Consider the following 20,108-nt stretch of genomic DNA (forward strand, 5'->3'; position numbering starts at 1 on the left):
CTCCCAGCAGGCTAGAATTGCAGCCTCCATAGGAAGATGCAATGCTCGCATTTGAAGGGCAAAAAAATTACAGTCAATCAGTGGTTCTGCTATGATTCATGCAACAAGTTCTTCCTCAGAAACTACTTCCTGCATTTATCTCAAAGAGCAGTTCCATGTGGAAATAAATGGGCTGGTGTCTGGAGATGGCACGCTTCCTTTTTCAATTGGTGGAACTGGCAGAGAATCTGCAGCTGTCTAAATCTCTGACTATACTCCACAGCAGATCACTACTGAATGAGCCTGGTATTATTCTTTTTAGGTTCAAAGTTAACTCAAAATGAATCACAGTGTGAGCAGCATGTGTTCTCGTGAGTCAAAAACATATCTGTTACTACAGGCACATTAACAATTTGGCTAAAGACAAACCAAATACAGAGGGATTCCAATGAATTTGCAGAATTCTCTGTTTTCAGTACTAAAACTCAAGCACTTATCTACTTTATCAGGATTGAAGAAATAAAAAAACAAATCAAACAAATGTGGTTGCAAGAAGATTTCAGCAGTGTGGTAGACATGTATTACTTACATATGAATAATTTATTTTAAAAAGTCTAAAAAATATAAACAGTATAGTTACACTGACAAAGATGTCCAAACACATCCAGTACATAACATTTGCACACTTGAAATGCAACAGTTAATCAGTATTTACAGAATTTAAGTGTTTATAGTAAAGAAAAAACAAATATATTCTCATACTCTGGACATCTTCACATAGAAATTAGAGCTGCTGTGCGCTGCAGAAGATTGCACCAGTGAGGATTTTCTACCTACAATGTGACATAATCCTTTTCCAAGATGCATTAGAGACGTTTAGGGGGCGAGCCCTATAATTTCTTTTTTCTTTTACAAATAAATCCCCCTCTTTTCCTGTGTGTCTTTTTTTCTCGTACAAACTTCAGTGTAAACACTGAAATTGTGAGAACAGTGAATCATGAAAAAAAACAGCATTATAACTTAATCACATCAGGATGCTGTGTTTTGCTGTACAAGTACAAGGAGAGTTTTCAACCAACACATACAGCAGTATAGACTTTATTTTGGATCAATACCTTTTCCAGCATAACACACACTTGAAATTTGGCACTTTTAATATCTTTAACAAAATCATAAAAAGTGAAAATACAAGTGATATTAAATTACTTATTAGGCATTATTCAAAAATAAGATAAATTACATTCATTTTATCAGCATCATGACAGAGAGGAAAGTCAGCAGAAATAAATATGACAGCAAGATTCTTTTAAACCTTTAACCAAATCTACCATGTGACTGGTTGAACGGTCCTGTGTTCCACCAAACTCTGGGACAAGTTTCTGAGTTCAGCTGCAGAGTGAGCCTGCTTATATCCCAGCAGAGCCAGAGTGTCATTGCACAGATTCTGCACAGTCCTCACGATGTCAAAGCCGAGACGAAGCCTCCAGCTCTCTGCTGTGGCTCTGGAGTCTCTGGTGGTGGAGTACCTGTAGTTCCACTCAGACGGAGACGACATGTTACTGTTGGTGTTCTTTGCAATCCACATCCGCACCCTGTCCTCCATCTCCAGCCCGACAAACCTGTAGATCTCAGAGGCCTTGTCCTTCGGGTTGAACGCCAGGTCCTCGTACCGCACCAGCAGGTAGCGTCCACGCAGCCATGCCGGTCTTTGCAGGCCTGTTTCTGCAGAGGCCACCATGTCCTTACAGGTGCTAGTGATCTGCGACAGGTCGACATATCGAGGCTGCCGTCCTGTCGCATTCCATATTTTCCAAGCACGGAATTGATCTGAAAACGCCATCATGCGTGAGGCCAGTATGGCTCTGGGGTCTCTCACCAGGTGGATGATCTTTAGATCCAGACGTGGATCTTCTGTCAGGGTACGCAGGTCCCCCACCTCAGGGACCCGCACAGTCTTTATGGCTATATGTCCCCTTGACAGACATGACATAGAGGCTAAGGTGAGGTTCAGGGCCCCACACTTCTTAGGACACCAGGTTTCATCAGGCGGATCGGAGGCCACTACATCCCCTCCTTCCAAGCACACAGGAGGGGAACAGAGGGCGTGGCTGGAGCTTCTGCGGAAGAAGGCATTTGTGACGTGGTCCTGGGGCTCCGGACGGATGTAATTCTCAATGAAGTGAAGGTCACAGGTGTACAGGTTGAGGAGGAGGTCCCTGTATGCTCCCAGTAAGGCCCGGCGGTCCAGGGTGCGACGTAGTCTGCTGCTGGAGTTGGTGAAGGCCTGCTGGACATGGTAAAGAGGTTCAAACACATAGAATATCCCTGGGTGCTGGTTGAGGAGCTGCCCGGTGAAGGAGGAGCCACTGCGAGTCGTGGCAAACAGCAGGATGTGCTTCCGAGGTGACTCGTCGGGCATCCAACTGTCATCGCACAAGGCTCTCCACCTGGAATCTTGAAGAAAGAAACAACAAAGCCATATGCTTTACGTTTATATTATGTGATACTGACGTTAATTGCATCATGTTTTCTAACAATAGAATAAATAACAGTTTTAAATAACACATTACACAACCTGTTTTACCTGTTGCCTACTTTCAAGATCTGGTAAAAGATGAGTCATTACACTTATTTCAGAAGACTCCGTTTTGTTTCCGACATAACTTCAAGCCAGGAAAAAGGGAACTACTGAATCAAGCCAATAAAGCTTAAATAATTTAGAGGGTAAACATGCATGAGTAAGTTGCTTGTCTGCTGGTGGTTACTGAGGGGGTTTATGAAATGGTGGATCTCTAAATATAGCGCAAATAGCTAACGTGTAATTACTGCTGATGAGGAGTTGATTGCAAAGGGGATATTACTTTTGTACACAGGAGCTCAGCGCTGGTAAGCTACAGCTGCGCTATGAGAGGAGATTAATGGAGATAAATTGGAGGATAACTGTAAAATGAATCACACATATTTAATTTCTCTGTCCTCCCCACTTTTTGGGAATTCCCTCATTTAATGATGTGCTTTTCTATTTATTTTGCTTCAGTCACAACATGGTGCCACAGCTTGATTCTTGATGCTGTCTCTTTCTTTACTGAATCTCTTTGCATTAGGCTTTCCTCCAAACTGCTAAAATATAACTAATATTACCAATATTAACATTATCAATCAAGTGTTGAGTGTGTGTCTGTGTACGCCCTCTGCTGGTGCTGTAAAACCAAAGTCTGTAACAATCCACATACATTTCACATTATTTGTTACTTTTACAATAAATATGAGCATACATCTATATACAGCAACAGCTATACACACTTTATGCTCTCTTGTAGCAAGGCAGTACAGTATGTGGGACAATCTTGACTGGCTGTCGAGGCGTACCTCTGTGGTATCTGGTCTGGCAGTGGTAGGCTCCCTGACAGGGTCCAGACAGCGAGTCCCTCAGGGTGCGGATAGCCGTGTACTGGACCCCCAGAGACGCACACACCAGCAGCAGCACCGTCTTCCAGGAGCACTCCATCCTGCCCCCCCCTCTGGCTCTACATCCTTCACGCTGACGCTGCAAGGGAGGAACAGAGACACACCAGTGAGATTTCATTTTGATGCATTTTTTCAGCTTCATACATGTGCAGCTCCCACTCAGCCTGCAACCTGCTACTGATGGTCAATGAGCAGCTCTTGCTGGAGCAGTTAGGATTATTGCTCAAGGGTATTTAGACATCAGAGGGTAAAATATGTCCCATTAACTTTTCCCATCCAGATTTCCCCTGCCAGTTCAGAATGTGAACCTTTGTCCTACAATTTGAGTAGCAACAGCATTTTCTAGTGATGTAAAAAAGTAATTTGAGTGAATAAAGTATATACCTTTGGGCAGAGCCAGGCTTGCTTTTTTCTAGCAAGGTAGTAAATAAGATTATTTACCAAAATGTCAAACTATTCCTCAAAAACACATATGCAGTGTTTCTTAAAAAAATACAGATTCGAGAAAAGGTTGCTCTCTCTCTCCAAGCAGAGCAGACAGCACCTTTCAACATTTCTAACATAAGTAGCTTAAATTCTTTGAATAAACCATTTAAAAGTTTGGGATTTGTCTCCTAAAAGATCCACAGATTTGTTCTGCAGGAAAAAATGACTCAAAGGTCAGACCTTCGCTGGAAAATGGTAGCAGTAATGTCCCTATCTACAATAGCTCCACTATTCAGGATACCGTGCACACAGTTGCATAATTACATTTCATTTTTGCTTTCCTCTCTTCTGGGCAATTAAGTCTCTAAGCCCAGAAAAGAGCTACATACCCAGATAAATATAGCTGTCTTCACATAGAGGTGGATAAGTTTCCTTTGTACACTTCCAAGTACTTTGCCAATGGGCATGAAAGAGCAAAGGGAGATGTGATTTTCCAAATGGATTTTAGAAAAAAAGGTGCTGCCATTCATTTTTCCCTATGCACCAAACTGATGGTAGGTAATCACACGAGATCCTGGGCGCAAACTGTGTCTCCATCACTCAAAAAGCGGCTGCGCAAAGGTAATCATCATCAAAACCACAGGTAAATATACATCATATTACTGACAAAAATAAATATCGCCTTCCTGTTTGCTTCCTCACCCTCTTTCTGTCACTCTGTCTCTCTCCAGTCTGCCTCTTGTTCATTAATGATGTTTATGTGTCCCTGGCAGACTCATGTCCTCAGGAATGCATCACACTGAGCTGAGATTGGCTTTTGATGTTCCATTAATCACAAACAGTGCAAAACCAAAGACATTTACCCTGTTGGTGACGGGAAAAGAAATCGAGCTGACATGAGCCATTCTGTTTGAATATGGCTTAAAAACAGCATTCGCAGAATGAACTCATCAGGGAGAGAAACTTTGTTTCTCCGACTGGTAGTTGCAGACAGGATGACAGAAACAGGGACACTGTCTCTTGTTTCTGAACAACTTTAAAGCTGCTAGTTCTGTTTGTGCGTTTTTTAAAGGACACGAGAGATGGATGAAAAAGCTGAGAAATATAAGCACGAATGACTGCAGATAATAAGAAACTTTGACCAAGCTTCTTACCATCTCTGACACTTAAGAAAAAGAGAAAAAAAAATCTATCAATTTGACAGTCCTCCCATCCATACCCTACATGTACTGCACAGCTGGCTGACCAAGGCACATATGATTCCTCAGTGACAGTTTTTTTTTTTCCTTTCCAGTCGTGATAAGGGCTCAGAGCTCCTCTGCTACACTCCCAGCCGCCCTCTGGAGAATGAAGACAGATGCTTCAATGGATTAAAGCAATTTGATTTGTAAGTCCTCCTTTCTCTCTGGCTTATAACTCCTACCGCACCGGGACTCACACCAGGAATAAAAGACACTCTGTCAACAGCTGGAAGGGGACTGCAAGCTTCAGATGGTCTCAGGTTTTATATCCATCATACAATAACAGTGCTTACAGGGGATAAAAGCCTCTGGGACAGGATCAACCAAAGATTACACTGTGCAGTGCATGGGCCTCTGGCAGATATGAGTTGAAATTCAATGAGCGCAGGCATTGCTGCTGCTGAGATAACATAGCTAGCAGCAAAAGTGTTGGAGATAATGACATTTGTGCATGGTGCAGGAAAGGCAATTGCCTCTGTGGAAAATAAAGGCAACAAATGAGGTTAGATGTTAGTGATGAAGGTGGGACTGAGGGATTTGGGATGCAAGTGATTGAGGGATGTGACAGTGCCAAAGATTTTTCTATTAAGGCACCTCAGTGTGCTCACAGATCCTCTGAGTGAGGCTGTTTATTGACAAAGCCTGATGATCAATCAATCTGGGGAAAAAACACAGAGAGAACTGAGCAACAGTAGCAACACCAGGAGGAGCTTCACGTCTCCAGTTAGTCTTTATCGCTCTGCTCTCCATCTATCTATCCATCTTTCCCCTTGCCTTTCTCTCTCTAAACCAACACCACACATACACACTCGCGCGCACAGAGTGCCACAGGCGGAGAGCAGAGCGCTGCAGCGCGCAGAGGAGCTGCATCGGACCCCGGGCTACAGAGGAGCTCCTGTGATACGAGAGAAGATGAATCTTGTACTACATGACTCCTCCAGCACGCGCGCACACACACACACACACACACACACACACACACACACATACACACATAACGGAGTAAAGGCACTGAGACGAGAAGAAGGAAGAGTGAAGGAAAAGGTCAACGCTTCATCTGATCTTGTCTGTGGTGAATATATTTCCCTTTCCCTTATAGGATGCTGACTGTACTGTCGGTTGTTCTCACTGCGTGCTTCATTCACAAACAGAGAGGAAGAGTGAGCAGTGCGGGTTGTTGTTAAGTGAGAAAATAATGTCAAGTTTAGTAATGATGAAATGAAGGAATAGACGATAAAATAGGTGGATTAGGAATAAGAGACCTGCAACTTCTGATCTTAAACACGACACTGTTAGTTCGAGTCGTCTCAGTGGCTGTAACAGTGATGAAGAGCATTCATTTGCATCTTTTACACTGTAAAAATAAATTTACAGCGTTTAATACCAAAATAAACGCAATTTTCCTCTCGGGTTATCACTTAAAAACAACTGTAGTATTATTTTAATAAATGTTAGAAAAACAAAATAAACAGATATCACCACCAAACGAAGCCCATGTTATAGTAAAACCACAGCCGATAAAGTAAGAGGTCACTATAAACTCACCATTGAGTACCGCGGGCGCACTTAAAATCGCTGTGTGGAGAAATCATTGGCACATTTACTGATTTGACTCCTCATATCCTCACTGTCATGATACTCTATGTCAGATTGGAGCATCTTGTTTGTTAGCTAACAGCTCGCTGCGCGTAACATGCACAACAGATGAAAAAAAATAAAAATAAAATGTTGCCTTACCATCAACGCACTTGATCAGATTTCTCCGGCCGGTCCAGTCCTGCATTTGTAAAAGTACGTCTGTGTGTGTGTGTGTGTGTGTGTGTGTGTGTGTGTGCCGGTGTCCAGAGCCGAAGTGGATTCAGAGCTGGAGATGCGCCATGGATGGAGAGAGGCGAGAGGCTGAGTGAGGAGGCTTGTCTCATCCCTCCAGAGACCACACAGGCTACTGGAGCTGAGTCTCTAGATTGGATGCAAGATTGCCTTGCCGTGCATTACGCTTTGATGCCGTAGGGTACGTTTCATTGCGCCTTGGAAATGCATGTGATCTCAACAGGCAGTAAACAGAACCAACATCGTGAGATATCACTAAGTCCAAACTGAAATTTGATCCTGCTTCTGTTGCTATCATAATTTAATTTGTTTTCCACAAGTAAGAGGACCAGAAATGTCTCATATTTCATGGAGGCAGGTTTCATCAGGTCCAGCCATGCATCAACAATCACTTCAGCATCCCACCATGAACATCAGTGTCATCCCCCTTCTCTGTCACTGTCATGCTCTCTGCAGGGATTCTCACTATACCCTCAAATGGAGCACCACACACACACACACACACACACACACAAACACACACACCTCTACCATGAGATTACAGTGGCATAATGACCCCTATTTTTGCTCATTCGAGTGAGGATGACTGCTATCATCAGATGTGTGGCCCTCTCCTCACTCTGCTACTGACTCCCCAGTGTGAAGGGATGGGTGCCATATCATTATCCCTGGGGTCATATTTAGCCAGAGACAGCTCCATTACTCCTGGGAATGGAGGTCGATTCTGTTTGCTGGCTTTGAGATGTATCTTCTGCTGTGGCTAAAGTGTGTCTTTACTGTGAGTAAAGTAGAGATTGGTGAAATAATGTTGCTGTCTTTGCTGCATCTCAGTTCTCACTTGCATACTCTCTGCTGTTGGATGAAATGCCAAAGCATTAGAAGCCTTAAACCTCCTATCAATGGGGGGATTAGTTCCAACTTTTCTGTCCTTATCGAACTTGTGTTTAAACCTTTCAGGCAGTGCAAGTGAATACACCAAAGCAAAAGGCAGGCAGAAATTATCTCAGAAATGGGAAACCGGAGGTGCTGGAAGTCTACCTACGCAGATAAAGAACAAGCTTTTTCTGGTGATATGGGGCTGAGGCACATTACCAGCCAAAGGTCTTAGCGTGCAAGCACACAAAGGACGACAAGCTGCCAAGAACGCCCGGTGAGTGATACAAGAGTGTCCTGTCCTCCGCACCTCTCTCCGCTGATCCCTGGCTCTGCCTGCCTACAGCATCCATTCCCCGGCTCTGAGCAGCCGAACGCCCCCACACCTTCTTGGTGAGATTTGAAACAGGCAATAAGAAAAAGTAGAATTTTCTGTGAGCGAAAACTGAATCCTCCACGGGCCTCCCTGTTTAGCTATACCCACACTCACCACGCACACATGCAAAGTGCACAAAATCAAATGAGCAATAAAGATTTGGAGTGCCTTTCATTTTTCTTAACAAATGCCTCACCAATCTGCACTCTTTCTTCCCCATATCTCTCTGATCCATCCCATATCTGATCTTTAACATGACAGCAGTCTTTCATCATAAAGTGGATGGAAATGCTCAGCTGAAATCTCTCTACTGTTCAGGATAACCTTGTCTCCTTAGCTCACTGACTGATTTTCTATATCTGGGCTTGCCTGGCAACTTCTGCACTTTCCCACTTTCTTTTAAAGACGCGATCCATCAGTCAGATTATCTGTCAGTCAGCTTGTCACAAGAGAAAGCAGGTCTCAAAAAAGTTATCTAAGGGAAGAATTTTGCCTGTGGAGGAAAGCTGGTGTTTCTATACACTCCGTCTCATTTAAGGGAGCTAAAAAAAAAAGCAGCGCCTTTATTCAGCCCTCCCTCACTATAAGTGCAATAAGCAAGTGAAAGGAAATCTCATTTCGCCCACTAGTATGCCAGCAGAGACAGCTAAATTTAATTCAGCAAACAACCAGCACACTTTCTCAATTTCTCACTGGTATTGCATTGGCAACATCTAAAACTTATCCAAAGCTATTGTGGCTTGGACAGTAATAACACCATGCAGACACACAACTATTTCATTTAAAGGAAGAGTTTGACATTTTGTGAAATAAGCTAACTATGAGCTGTGAGAAGACCCATACCATGGTAAATATATGGCTACAGCCAGCAGCTGGTTAGCTTAACTTAGCACAAAGACTGGAAACAGCGGGAAACACCTAGCCTGGCTCTGTCCAAAGGTAACAAAATCTACTTACCACCATTTCTAAAGGTGTGTTCAGACAGAAAGCAAAGCGAATTTTCGCTCAGAGCCAAGATAGCTGGTTCCCCCTGTTTCCAGTCTTTATGCTAGCAAGCATGTTAGCTTAGCTTAGCACAAAACATGGAAACTGGGAGAATAAGCTAACTTGGCTTTGTGTAAACATGACAAATTGTGGTTTCACAGGGGAGTTATGGTTCCCATCTTTATCCTAAGGTTAGCTAACTGGCTGCTGGTTGTAGCTTCATATTTAACGGACAGACATGAGAGTGGTATCAATGTTCTCATCTAACACTGCCAGAGAGGGAATCCATATGTCCTAAATTGGCGAACAATAATGAAATCATCAAAATATATACTGAGTGGGATTATCTTTATGTAATTTTTGCTCTCATTTTTTCAAACAATGAGAAGGCTTGTAATCAGGCTTTTTTCCTATTTTTTCCAATAGATATGGAGTTGTTTTTTGTTTTTTTTGCCTTATATTTCTTGACCGGGAGGTCATGACTGAATGGGAGGTCATGGCTGAATTCAACGATGCTGACCCCAATCAGACTCAGTGTCTGAGTCTCTTTGACTGCTTGTCATCCTGAAGCCCACAGAACTCCTGACCCCGCACGCCTCAGTACAGTATTCAGTGTTCAGTGAGCCATTTAGGGAGAGGATCATCTAGCATAAATGTGTCTCTCCCGTAGACACTCTCATCGCTGGCTGTTTTCTATGAAAACTCCAAATTACAGAGGGAGGTGACCATTTTTATAAACCGAAGCCTTTAGCTAACATTTACCCAGCCGTGGTGTTCCCACCCTGCTTACCAATTTTGTAAGGCTTCATTTATTAAATTTAGGCGTGACGGGTTGCAAGCCGAGGTGCTTCGCTGTTGGCAGAGTGAGAGACATCCGTTGAGTGACAGACGAGATGAGGAGAGGAAGAAAGAATGTGGGACATGAGGAATGAGAGAGACAGAGAGAGAGATTACAGTGGAGAGGAAGAGCAGGAGGGGGAACGAGAAAGTTTAAACACGCCATCTGTGCATCAAAGGTGTGGCTGTGCTGGCTTGCTGCGTTCACGATGCTCATCGGTGTGATTGTTTTTGAACGAGGGATCTCTTGAATATAGATGGTCTCATTTTCACTCCCCTGTCTACTGAGATCCCCCATTATTTTTTTTTATTCCATCTGCACATGAGTGAACAAGTCGGCTCTGCTTTTGTGTTGTTGAACCCTGCTGTGTGCAACAAAAAAAAAAGACTTAATATCTAATTCGTAATTATCTGCTGTATGCATGCAGGTAGCCGAATGTCATTCAATGAAATTAAAACTTTTTTCCTGTCTTTAAAGTTTTCTCCTAGAACCAATCAAGACTTTCATAGGCGACTCTTTTGTTCCTTACATGCCAGAAGAGCCATTTACATGACTAAGAATTTTCTAGTCTAACCAATTGATAGCTCTTTTTGCTTGCAAGAAGATTCCCTTCACAAAATGTTCAATTACGTTGCATCACACATCAATGCATAAAAAGGTAGATAAACTACTTTTTGCTTGTAAACATCAGAGAAGCAGCACAATCATGCCAGGGGATTAAAAAACAGAATGATGACTTGTAATGCACCTTCTGCTCTCCCACTGTTTCATCACACAGGGGAGTTGAAGTTTTACAATCTGAAAGAGAGCGAGTATCACAGCATCTCAGACTCACGCCCACTAGTTTCTAGGTTATAGACTTCAAATCAAATCTACTGAAAGCCTTTGAGACTTCCAGAGGAAAGTCAGTTTTATTGAGAGCGTTTGATTGGTCCTGGTCTCGCTTGGATTGCCCCTCTGAAAATAACAGACATAAATTCCTGCGTGGCTGCAATCCAACCAGACACCTGCACATGTCCGGGTAGCGAGCAGACCGCCATTAGGGAAGAATAGCCCCAAGTGGCTCGTCTCCCTCCTGTCTCTAACACCCTTTTCTTTCTTCTGGTTTGTTTTTGGACCCAAAGGCCTCCCTCTGCAACCGTTTTTTCCCCATCACTTTCGCTGTGAAACCAGTCCATCAGCAGTCCTGTCTGGTGCATAATTGGTGCCATTAGCACGACGCATCACACACTCTCAGGCACTGTGGCTGGACAGCAGCAATAGCGAGGTACCCTGCTCTCTCCCTCTTTCCATCTCTCTTGCTCTTTATCCCACCAACTGTTTCACACTCACAGGGCTCGCAGCCATCACATTTGTGGGAGTAATGGGCCTGGAAAATTACAGCAGATCGGGCCTCAGCAGGTTCAGCCCTGCAGCCACCAGGGAGCACCGAGCAGACGTGCTGATTCTACAGAACATGGCCTCCTGATCGGACAGAAAGAGGTGCCCTGGGAGGGAAGGAGGGAGGGAGCCAAGGAGGGATCATGTTAACATCCGCTGGCTGTGATTTTGATTGTTGCATTGGTGAGAGACATGGACCTGTGTGTGTGTGTGTGTGTGTGTGTGTGAGAGAGAGAAAACTTTAGATAATCTTCAAATTGGAAGTCTAGTCACACATCTTAGTGTGTTCTGCAGAAGTTGTACAATCCCAAGCGAACACAAGAGACTTTGAATAACAACTTGTCTAAACACAATTTCCTGGCTGATTTCATTGATTATTTCTCTAACTTTCTGCTCTGTCACCGCGATGGCTCACAGTTTGCTTAAACTCAAACGCACATGCAGCACAGACAGAGACAGACATGCACTCGCAGCTCAAACACGCCCACCCACACACACACAGATGGTCTGAGAGATGCTTCGACAATTAAGCTGATCCATTTAAAGTATCTCACTGTAACAAGCTGAAGGAAGCCTGCTGCTAGATCTTGCTGTTCTCTGAGGCGTGCTGATTCCTTGTCGCTCTGTCGGGCCTCCCGGGGGCCTTTCTGTGTGACCGAGCCCTTTCTTAATTACACCTGAGAGCACAGAACAGCTGCTCCTCTTCCACATCTGTGTCTCCATCAGTCAGGCCTGTGAAGGGGCTTATGTAAAGCAAGCTGGCAAATATGGAAGACCCTCTCTCTCCCTCCCCCTCCCTCCTTCTCTCTTTCGCTCATCTGATTCCTCTGTGCTTCACAAGTAACAAATGTCTGTGAAAGTCCCATGATTTTGTATCAAGTTGTCAGCTACACTTTGACCTGACCTTTTTTCTCTGGCAACAGACATTGCTCAACTTGTCCTGAGAGCGTTGATGATCATGAATGTCGTAATAAAGTTATTTTTGCAAACAAAGCATGACCTTGTGGGTAGAAGGTCTGAATTTCTCCTCTTACTCATAGCTATCGTGGTTAATACATAGCTCACCTCCATGACGCTTTTCATAAAATTGGTTGATTTTTAGCCCACGTATTTCTAACACTTTGGATGCATTTTTAATAGAAGTGCTTCATCCCAGGGTTCTACAACTGTGGGCTGGGAGACAATAGCAGAGAGCACAGAGCGGGGAAAAAACAAGAAAAGGTTTCTGAAGGACATCAACATTGTATTTATTTTTTTATCTGTTTTATAGAAATAATACCAGTAATACCAAATGGACCAGAAGGTCCACCTATTCACTGAAGCTGCAGTATCAGATATTGGCCCAACATCTAATTAACAACAAAGATGGAATAAGATTTAATGTTTTATATTTATCAGCTGAGCAAATATTTCCTAACAGAAACCATATTTCTTCTTTGAATGTATTGGCACTGCTGTGGAACATAAATATTTATCGGGGCACCAAAAGGTTAAGTGTGTGGGAGTAATAGAATCTGGCAGCTGAAAATATTGCTGAAAAACAACATCTCCAGATTGTTTTTCAAGATGAAGAGCTTCAAGAATATACCAGTGCTTTTTTGCATTCATCACTGGTTGCATTTTGGACATGCAAGAGTGCAGACTGTGATTTGAGCTCTGCATGTCAGAAGTAATGTAGCACCATAGTGTTAGGCCTACAGTTAGAGGTAATGTGGTTTATTCAAGATAGTGGAGGCAGAGGAAGACTTTTTGGAAATATGCTTATTCGCTTTTTTGTGTTTCCAGTCTCTGTGCTAAGCTAAGCTAACCGGCTGTTGGTGTTAGCTTCATATTTATTGCACAGACATGAGAGTGGTATCGATTCTCTTATTTAACTGTGGGCAAGAAAGGGCATTAGCACATTCTCATAATGTCAAACTATTCCTTTAATGCATTTGATTATTTGCTGAGGTATTGTGACATAGAAATGTAAATGTTATATACATGTGTAACTGCAAACCAAATGTATTGATCAATTTAATGACCTGCAGCTATCTGAGACAGACAGCAGTCATGCAGATGCACTTTGTATACAGGGAAACATACACTGAACATTTGACCTAGAGAAAAAACATTGCTGAGAACATAAAACTCTTTGAAAGGTCTCCTTAATGTGTCATATTAAGAGGATATTGAGCTGGGGAACATAGGACTCCGGGAGCATAGAACCTTGGGAACATATATACGCTCCCCTCAACGATTGATGGATGATTGATTAAATGGATAATTGCAGTCTCATGATGCAAGAATGAGATGAGCATTTGTTCTCTCAGTTCTGAAGTTCTTCTAACTGAACAAATCACAATCAGATTGCAGGATGATGATGAACCATTTTCCAGATCCTAGTTTGAAAGTATTTATTCAAATTCCCATGAGCTTGCTACAAAAGAGACATGAAGTACCTCCGTTTCCTGAGCTTGACACCATAACAAACTGAGCTGCTCAGTTTTGTGCCAGCTGCTCATATTTTGTTAATAGATAAACTGCACATCCTAGTGTATATTATCATGTATAATAAAATGCACAATCAATATGAACACAGTCAGCTAGTCAATAACACATACGATCACGTTATATACTGTATCTCATTTTGTGTTTCACAAACATAAACTGCAATATTGGATCAATAGTGACGTTCACTCTGCAGCAGTGTGCTGCTGAACTTGCTCAGTACTCATCAGCTACACCAGATATTGATTCGATATTACAGTTTATGTGTGTAGTGTTCGATGAGATAGCCTAAGGTATGTTTTGATCAAAGATAGGAGAACTTGCACACAGAAATGTAAGATACTTAAACATGTGCATTTGTCAAGTGCACTGTTCTGCTTGCTTTTCATAGTCAAATAACTCATTCCAGCCTTTTGGAAACATTGAAGTAGTGGTGACAGCTCGAGTCCTCTTGATTCTCTTAGTTTTTTCTTACAATGAAAAAAGATTATACATGCAGTAAAAGGCCTGGTTCATTCTGAGTTTTTGAGGAATGCACTTAAAACCCATTTTGTATGGTAACTTTATTGTTTTGGTTCACTGTCATCTCTCTCATCAATCTTGACTCCAGGAGCAGCTGTTTTCAGTCAAAAGCTCTAAAACTGATTGTACACTACACTATGTTAGCGACCAGCTGGTGGAGCATAGTGGAGCACTTACTGTAGCAGCTAAAGAGCAGTTATTTCTCTGAGGAGTTGGTTAAGAGCAAAAAAGGAGAGTGAATATTGGTCTTACATTCATCAGGTGACCAGAAACACAACTCAAAAAGTCCATCTGCACTTATATTCAGTACTTTAATACTTTAATGTGCAGCACAGTAAAAGTGTCAGTGTCACAGCGAAATGACTTCCTGTTGTCTTTTGACACAGGACCTTCAGGTATTTTTTAGCCGTTATGCTCTGCCTTATTGGCACCAAGCAATCTGTTGACAGGTGAGCAGCCTGACTGGTTTTTAATCATCATTTAATGTCACGTTACAACCATACCCCATTGTCGGGCCATCAGATAAGTTCAAAACACGGTATAATTTTTTTTACACTGTCTTGGGTGAAAGAAAATTTTATCAGATTCTACTGTAAAAAAATCCAGTATTAGTCATTAGCACTTAAGAAGAAGAGGAGAGAAAGATGGCATGGACACGAAACTGAAAGTATAAATACGACCGTTTCATAATCACCAATCATTCTCTATCCAACTGAAAACAACTGGATATAAAGATGATTTACGGACAGATTTCATAGCACAGTTAATTTAGATATATAATGCCTTGGAGCTACTTTACAAAAGCACCATATTCATCATTATGGGTTAACCTCTCAGTACAATCAGGATTCACATTCATTTTTATGTCCATGGTCGTGTTTAATCCAGACCAAGAGGCTTCTTTGCTCTGCCTTGGTGAGGCCTTTGTTCTCCTCTTTATTGCAATCACTGCTACAATCACTCCCAACACCAACAGCCCCACCAGTCCTGCCCCCACGGCATATGGAGTAACATTAGAGGCTGCTGACAGCTCAGCTGTATGGCTAAAGTTTCTGGTCTCTGGTTTAAAGGTCTCAGACACTAAATCATGTCTGCGTATTGTCTTCATTAAGTATAAAGAGATCTCCTGTTTAAAGATGCACCTGTGTGTGTCATGCCAGTATTCATCACTGAATTCATCTTCCCCAGTAACCTTCTCAAAATAATCATCTATGAAATTATCATCCAGGAACTCAGGGCCTCCTAAAACAACACACCGGTACACCCCTTTATCTTCCATCTTCACGTGGGAGATCGCCAGCGAGGCGCCTTTGGCAGACAGAGTCAGTCTGCCATTCAAATCCTCTGGGATGGGAACAGACTCGTCGTTTGAGTCACAGATAAGTTCATATTCACCTGATGGCTTTAGGCGGTGCCACTGCACCCTTTGGGAATCATTTTCTTCGCCAGTACCACAAACTAGCAAGACATTCTCGCCTTCAAAAACAGCTTTGTCTAGGGATTTCATTTTGGGGCAAAGAACCAGCAAGTACTGCATTTCAAGCGAAGGGGAGATACATGAATAGTCCCCAATATGTTCATCAGAGACCACAGGAATTACCAATGAGAAGTCCTCTGATTTGTCACCAAATGATATGTACATGTGATTGTACGTCACGCTGCTAGCATTGATACTCCCCAGTGGTGTCTCCCATTGCTGGTTGTTACCATCAGAGGAGCAATTTAGTACCACTCTGTCCGCGAGTGAGGCAAAAATTTCCCTACTCTTACTGTGGTCTGGTAGGTACATATTTTGGAAACTGAGACAATTCTTATCTTTGATCACAAGACAGTAAAAGTGGTGGTTATTCTTTAACACGCTGTTGTCAAGCACGAGCAATGCTCCACTGTCTCTGACTTCCATGACGCCCTCCTCCAGCACAGGGTCCAGCGACACGCTGCTATCCAGGAAGAGTGTGAGCTTATAAGACGGATACTTTTCATGGTACCAGCGCACAGAGGTTCCCTCCAGACCAATGGAAGTGCTGTTGCACAGAAGCTCGGTCCCTACATCTTCTTCCTTCACAATGATCTCTTCAGATTCAACCTCCTCATCGCACACAGAGAGCTGCTGTGTGTGCTGGCTGACTAGTTTCTGGTTCTTCCAGCATTCCCTCCTATAAATCCCTGAGTCCATGTGTGTGAGGTGACTGATCAGCAGCCCTGGCAGGTGCTGATGTTTGCTGATGCGGATGCGGCCCTGGAGGTCTGCAGGAAGTGTAATGGGTGTGTTATTGTCTGAGGAGTTGCCAAGCAGCTGGTCTCCCTCTGGAGCACACCTATAAACAGCAATATAATCCACTCCGAAACAATACCCCATCTCGATAGCGCTGCCCTCTGCTCTGAACACGGGCTCTGCCTCCTCACTGTAGACCTGGTGGACCAGGAAGAAAAGCAGAAACTCCAGAAACCTGATGGAGGTCATGTTGTCCGTCTATCTGTCACAATCTGGTCTGTACTTTCAGTAAGCCTATTTTAATGTATCCACTTTTGGTTTGTCACTTCAGTTACGCCTCCAGCTAATAAAAGTTTCCTCCTCTTCCACATTCTTCCGTTGGCTTGCACAAATACACTCAGCCTCAGAGTGACAGGCGTAGCAACACACACATACGCAAACACATCCATACTGGCATGCAGGCACACAGACACGTTAAGTTACTTAATGAGTGACAGGAGTGGGTGGAGAGGCATTGAAGTAATTTATGTATTTGTGATAAGTCTGAGACAACTAATAAGGCTAAACAAAAGCCAAGAGACAGAACATAAAAATAAAAAGTTAAGCTCCAGGTTGTGCATTAACTGTGCAGCTGGACAGGTTTTCACTCAGCTGTGGGCGTGGTGATTCACCATGCAAGGTCGGGTGACAGCAGTTAGAGGGAGTGTTTATGTGTTTGCAAATGCACGCAACAATGCTCTTATTCGTTGAGCAAACTAATCTGAACTAAATCGAGACGTATCAGGTAATCTGTCTCTGTTGCCTGGCAGTTACCGCTTCTTTTGCAATGTGAGGAAACTAAAGATTCACTGTGTCTTTCATACTGTGCAAGAGTTGAGTAATATTATGTGCAGCATAAAAGCTATAAAATCAAAATGTGTCCTGTTGTTTCATAATACCATCAAGTCAAACAATATTTAGGAATAGATACATTTGTGCTCATCGCTGCTTCTACTACTGGCCTCATAATGTTGCACTTTGCATCATAACAAATGTGTTTCATGTTGTTCATATTTTGTTAAGCTTTTATATTATAACTCTTGTCATTGTTAATGTGTAATCTGGTTTTTAATGACACAACATAATGGGAGATCATCTGCCCAATCTGTTAATATGTCACCACAAATGAAAAGTTTGAAGACTTTGATCTGCCATAAAAACAACAGGACCCAGCTGTTATGTTACTTGTCATATTACTTGACTTCTTCACTCTACGAAGCTGTAACAGCTCTTAAGCTCCGGCTCCGGCTAATAAATAGCACAAACTAACTGTACTACTCTAAAAATCAATACTTCTCTCATTGGTGTTTCATTCAAGGTCAAATGCCTGCTTCTTAATTGCACATCAAGAAAATCACAATAGGAAAAACACAAGGTTAAACCTGTGATATACAATGTAAAGCAGAATTTGCAGCAAGGATGATGATTGTTGTTGAAATGTGAAACAATGACAGGTTTGTTAGTCTGCTTATCAAGAACTCCAGTGTCCTCATGCTCTTGATAAAGCAGGCTCTCTATCTCTCTGTTTTGGTTTCTCTGGTTGCTAATGCCTGGGGCTTGCTCTATTATTTGGTGACAAAGGACAAGCACAACGCCTGGGAAAACCCCGTACTTTAGGCCCCTGTGCAGGAAGAGGGTCAGGTGGTGGCTTTGGTATTATGTAGGGAAATTACGCCGTTTGCTTTACGAGATCTCTGGCCAGGTTTTAAAAGGTCAGTGAAATTGATGGACTGTGGGAAAAAACCCCAGGGCTCCTACCTGAAGGAGAGATTTTGAGAGTGAGACAATGGAGTCGCTTAGCATAGCCAGTGTCTGGAAGACGCCGCCACCATCCTTGTGTAGTAAGTGGACAAGAGAAACTGGAAAGTTCTCTGGACCTTTGTGATGAGGCATGTTTTACTTCTAAACTCCACAAAGCAGCACCCAGTGTGTGAGCATCTGCAAGAGGTCTGACAGCCTGTGCCACATTTTGCTTGTGTTGCCCAGTGGCAGTTTGGAAAAGCTTCTCCTTTCCTCTTCCAGTTTGTTGCCTTTGTGCCAACATCTCGTCTGAAGGTTTCTATTTTGTCTCTTGTTGATGCTATTGTTCTTTGTGTTTTGGTGACTGTCATGTAACCGTGTTACAGTTGCTACTTTCATTTTTGTGCAACCCCCACAGTGTTCCGGTAATAAAACCAACAAATTTACGATAATAATGGGCCGATTTTAATCTATGTTTCAAGTCTAAGCAAGTTATACATTTATCAGAGGGGCTTGACAAAAACTCATAGTCTCTCTGTATTCAGTATGGACATAATGGATCACAAACACAGCATGGAGCTTGGATTGGATGATTCTTCATACTGACTGTCTCAACTAAGCATTTTTTTTTTTTTACAGCTCTTGGTTCTGTCTGTCTGCCCACTTTGCTCTGCCAGTGACTTTCGCAGTGATTTGTCTTGCATTTAGTCCTTTCGATTTTTTAAAAATTCCTGCTTATGTTTTTAGTTCCTCATTCCTGCAGAAACCACAGGAGCAATGTAGCAAGAGAGGGTAGATAATGATGGCGTGACTTTGCTCAAACCCTTGATAAAAGCCATGGAAATTGTTGCTGACTGCCAATAAGAGAACAGTGAATGACACTGTTTACTCTGCAGGCCCACATGTTATTCCACACCCCTGCGTCCACTATAAAGAAAGCTGTCTCCCATGAAACACATGCAAAATCTAATCTATGTCTCCCTTTTCTGTGTTTGTGCTTGGACATGATCTGTCTGAGATACAAACTCTTAATAACAAGATTATCAGTAGGCTACACTCTGATGACCAGCTCACTCCTGTCAACTTAGTGGGTATTAAAAAAGAAAGAGGCACCAACCTGTTTTCCTTTGAGGCACATCATATGTTTACTAGTACATAAACTATAATGAACCCGGCGACCCACTCAGCAGCAGCAGCAGCTTCTGCGCTGCTGAGGGAACAGCTTGCAGAGCTGGTGATCAAGCATCATGATTAAGCACCAACTGCGAGAAAACTCTCCGTGTGTTCAGTCCAATTCAGCCCAGTGCTGATTACACTCATCAGGGCCCCGTATGCTGCAGGGTTTGGAGACGCACCAACTGCTATTTGAGATACAGATTTTTGCCAAAAATATTTAATTACTGGACATATGGGCTGCAATAAAAAGCAGAGCTTTGAAAGGAGGAAATAGGGGCAATGGGAGCAGAAAATCAAATAACGCTCACATCGCTAAATCGACTTTTCTACATTCTGCATGAAATTTTTTATTTTTTTTTTTAAATTAAAGCTATTTCAGGTCACATTTAAATGTATAAGGTCTTAGTTGTTCTGTACCCGTCACCGCCTCTGTGTGACGCTGTAGCACACAAGACAACACAGATAACAGCAGAAGAAGAAACCAGTTTCATAACAGAACGTCACATCCTTTGACCGAAGCTAAAGGTAACT

General features: G+C 42.7%; 1 protein-coding gene across 2 annotated transcripts; it reads right to left on the minus strand.

Annotated features, from left to right (window-relative positions):
* Window positions 1-560: 560 nt before the first annotated feature.
* Window positions 561-12,342, minus strand: si:ch73-62b13.1 (Carbohydrate sulfotransferase 1-like). Of its 2 annotated transcripts, none has more exons than XM_044191946.1 (3): window positions 11,950-12,342; window positions 3,349-3,526; window positions 561-2,433 (listed from the first exon to the last, which is right to left on the minus strand). In XM_044191946.1, the coding sequence occupies exons 2-3, from the start codon at window positions 3,485-3,487 to the stop codon at window positions 1,304-1,306; spliced, it is 1,269 nt and encodes a 422-aa protein (XP_044047881.1). In that variant the 5' UTR covers window positions 3,488-3,526; window positions 11,950-12,342; the 3' UTR covers window positions 561-1,303. The 2 variants fall into 2 exon arrangements, with proteins under 2 accessions (XP_044047881.1, XP_044047880.1); XM_044191945.1 differs by lacking the exon at window positions 11,950-12,342 and adding an exon at window positions 6,852-7,047.
* Between the last annotated feature and the right edge of the window lie 7,766 nt (window positions 12,343-20,108).

Source organism: Siniperca chuatsi, linkage group LG4, assembly GCF_020085105.1.
Source record: "Siniperca chuatsi isolate FFG_IHB_CAS linkage group LG4, ASM2008510v1, whole genome shotgun sequence".
Classification (NCBI taxonomy): Eukaryota; Metazoa; Chordata; class Actinopteri; order Centrarchiformes; family Sinipercidae; genus Siniperca; species Siniperca chuatsi.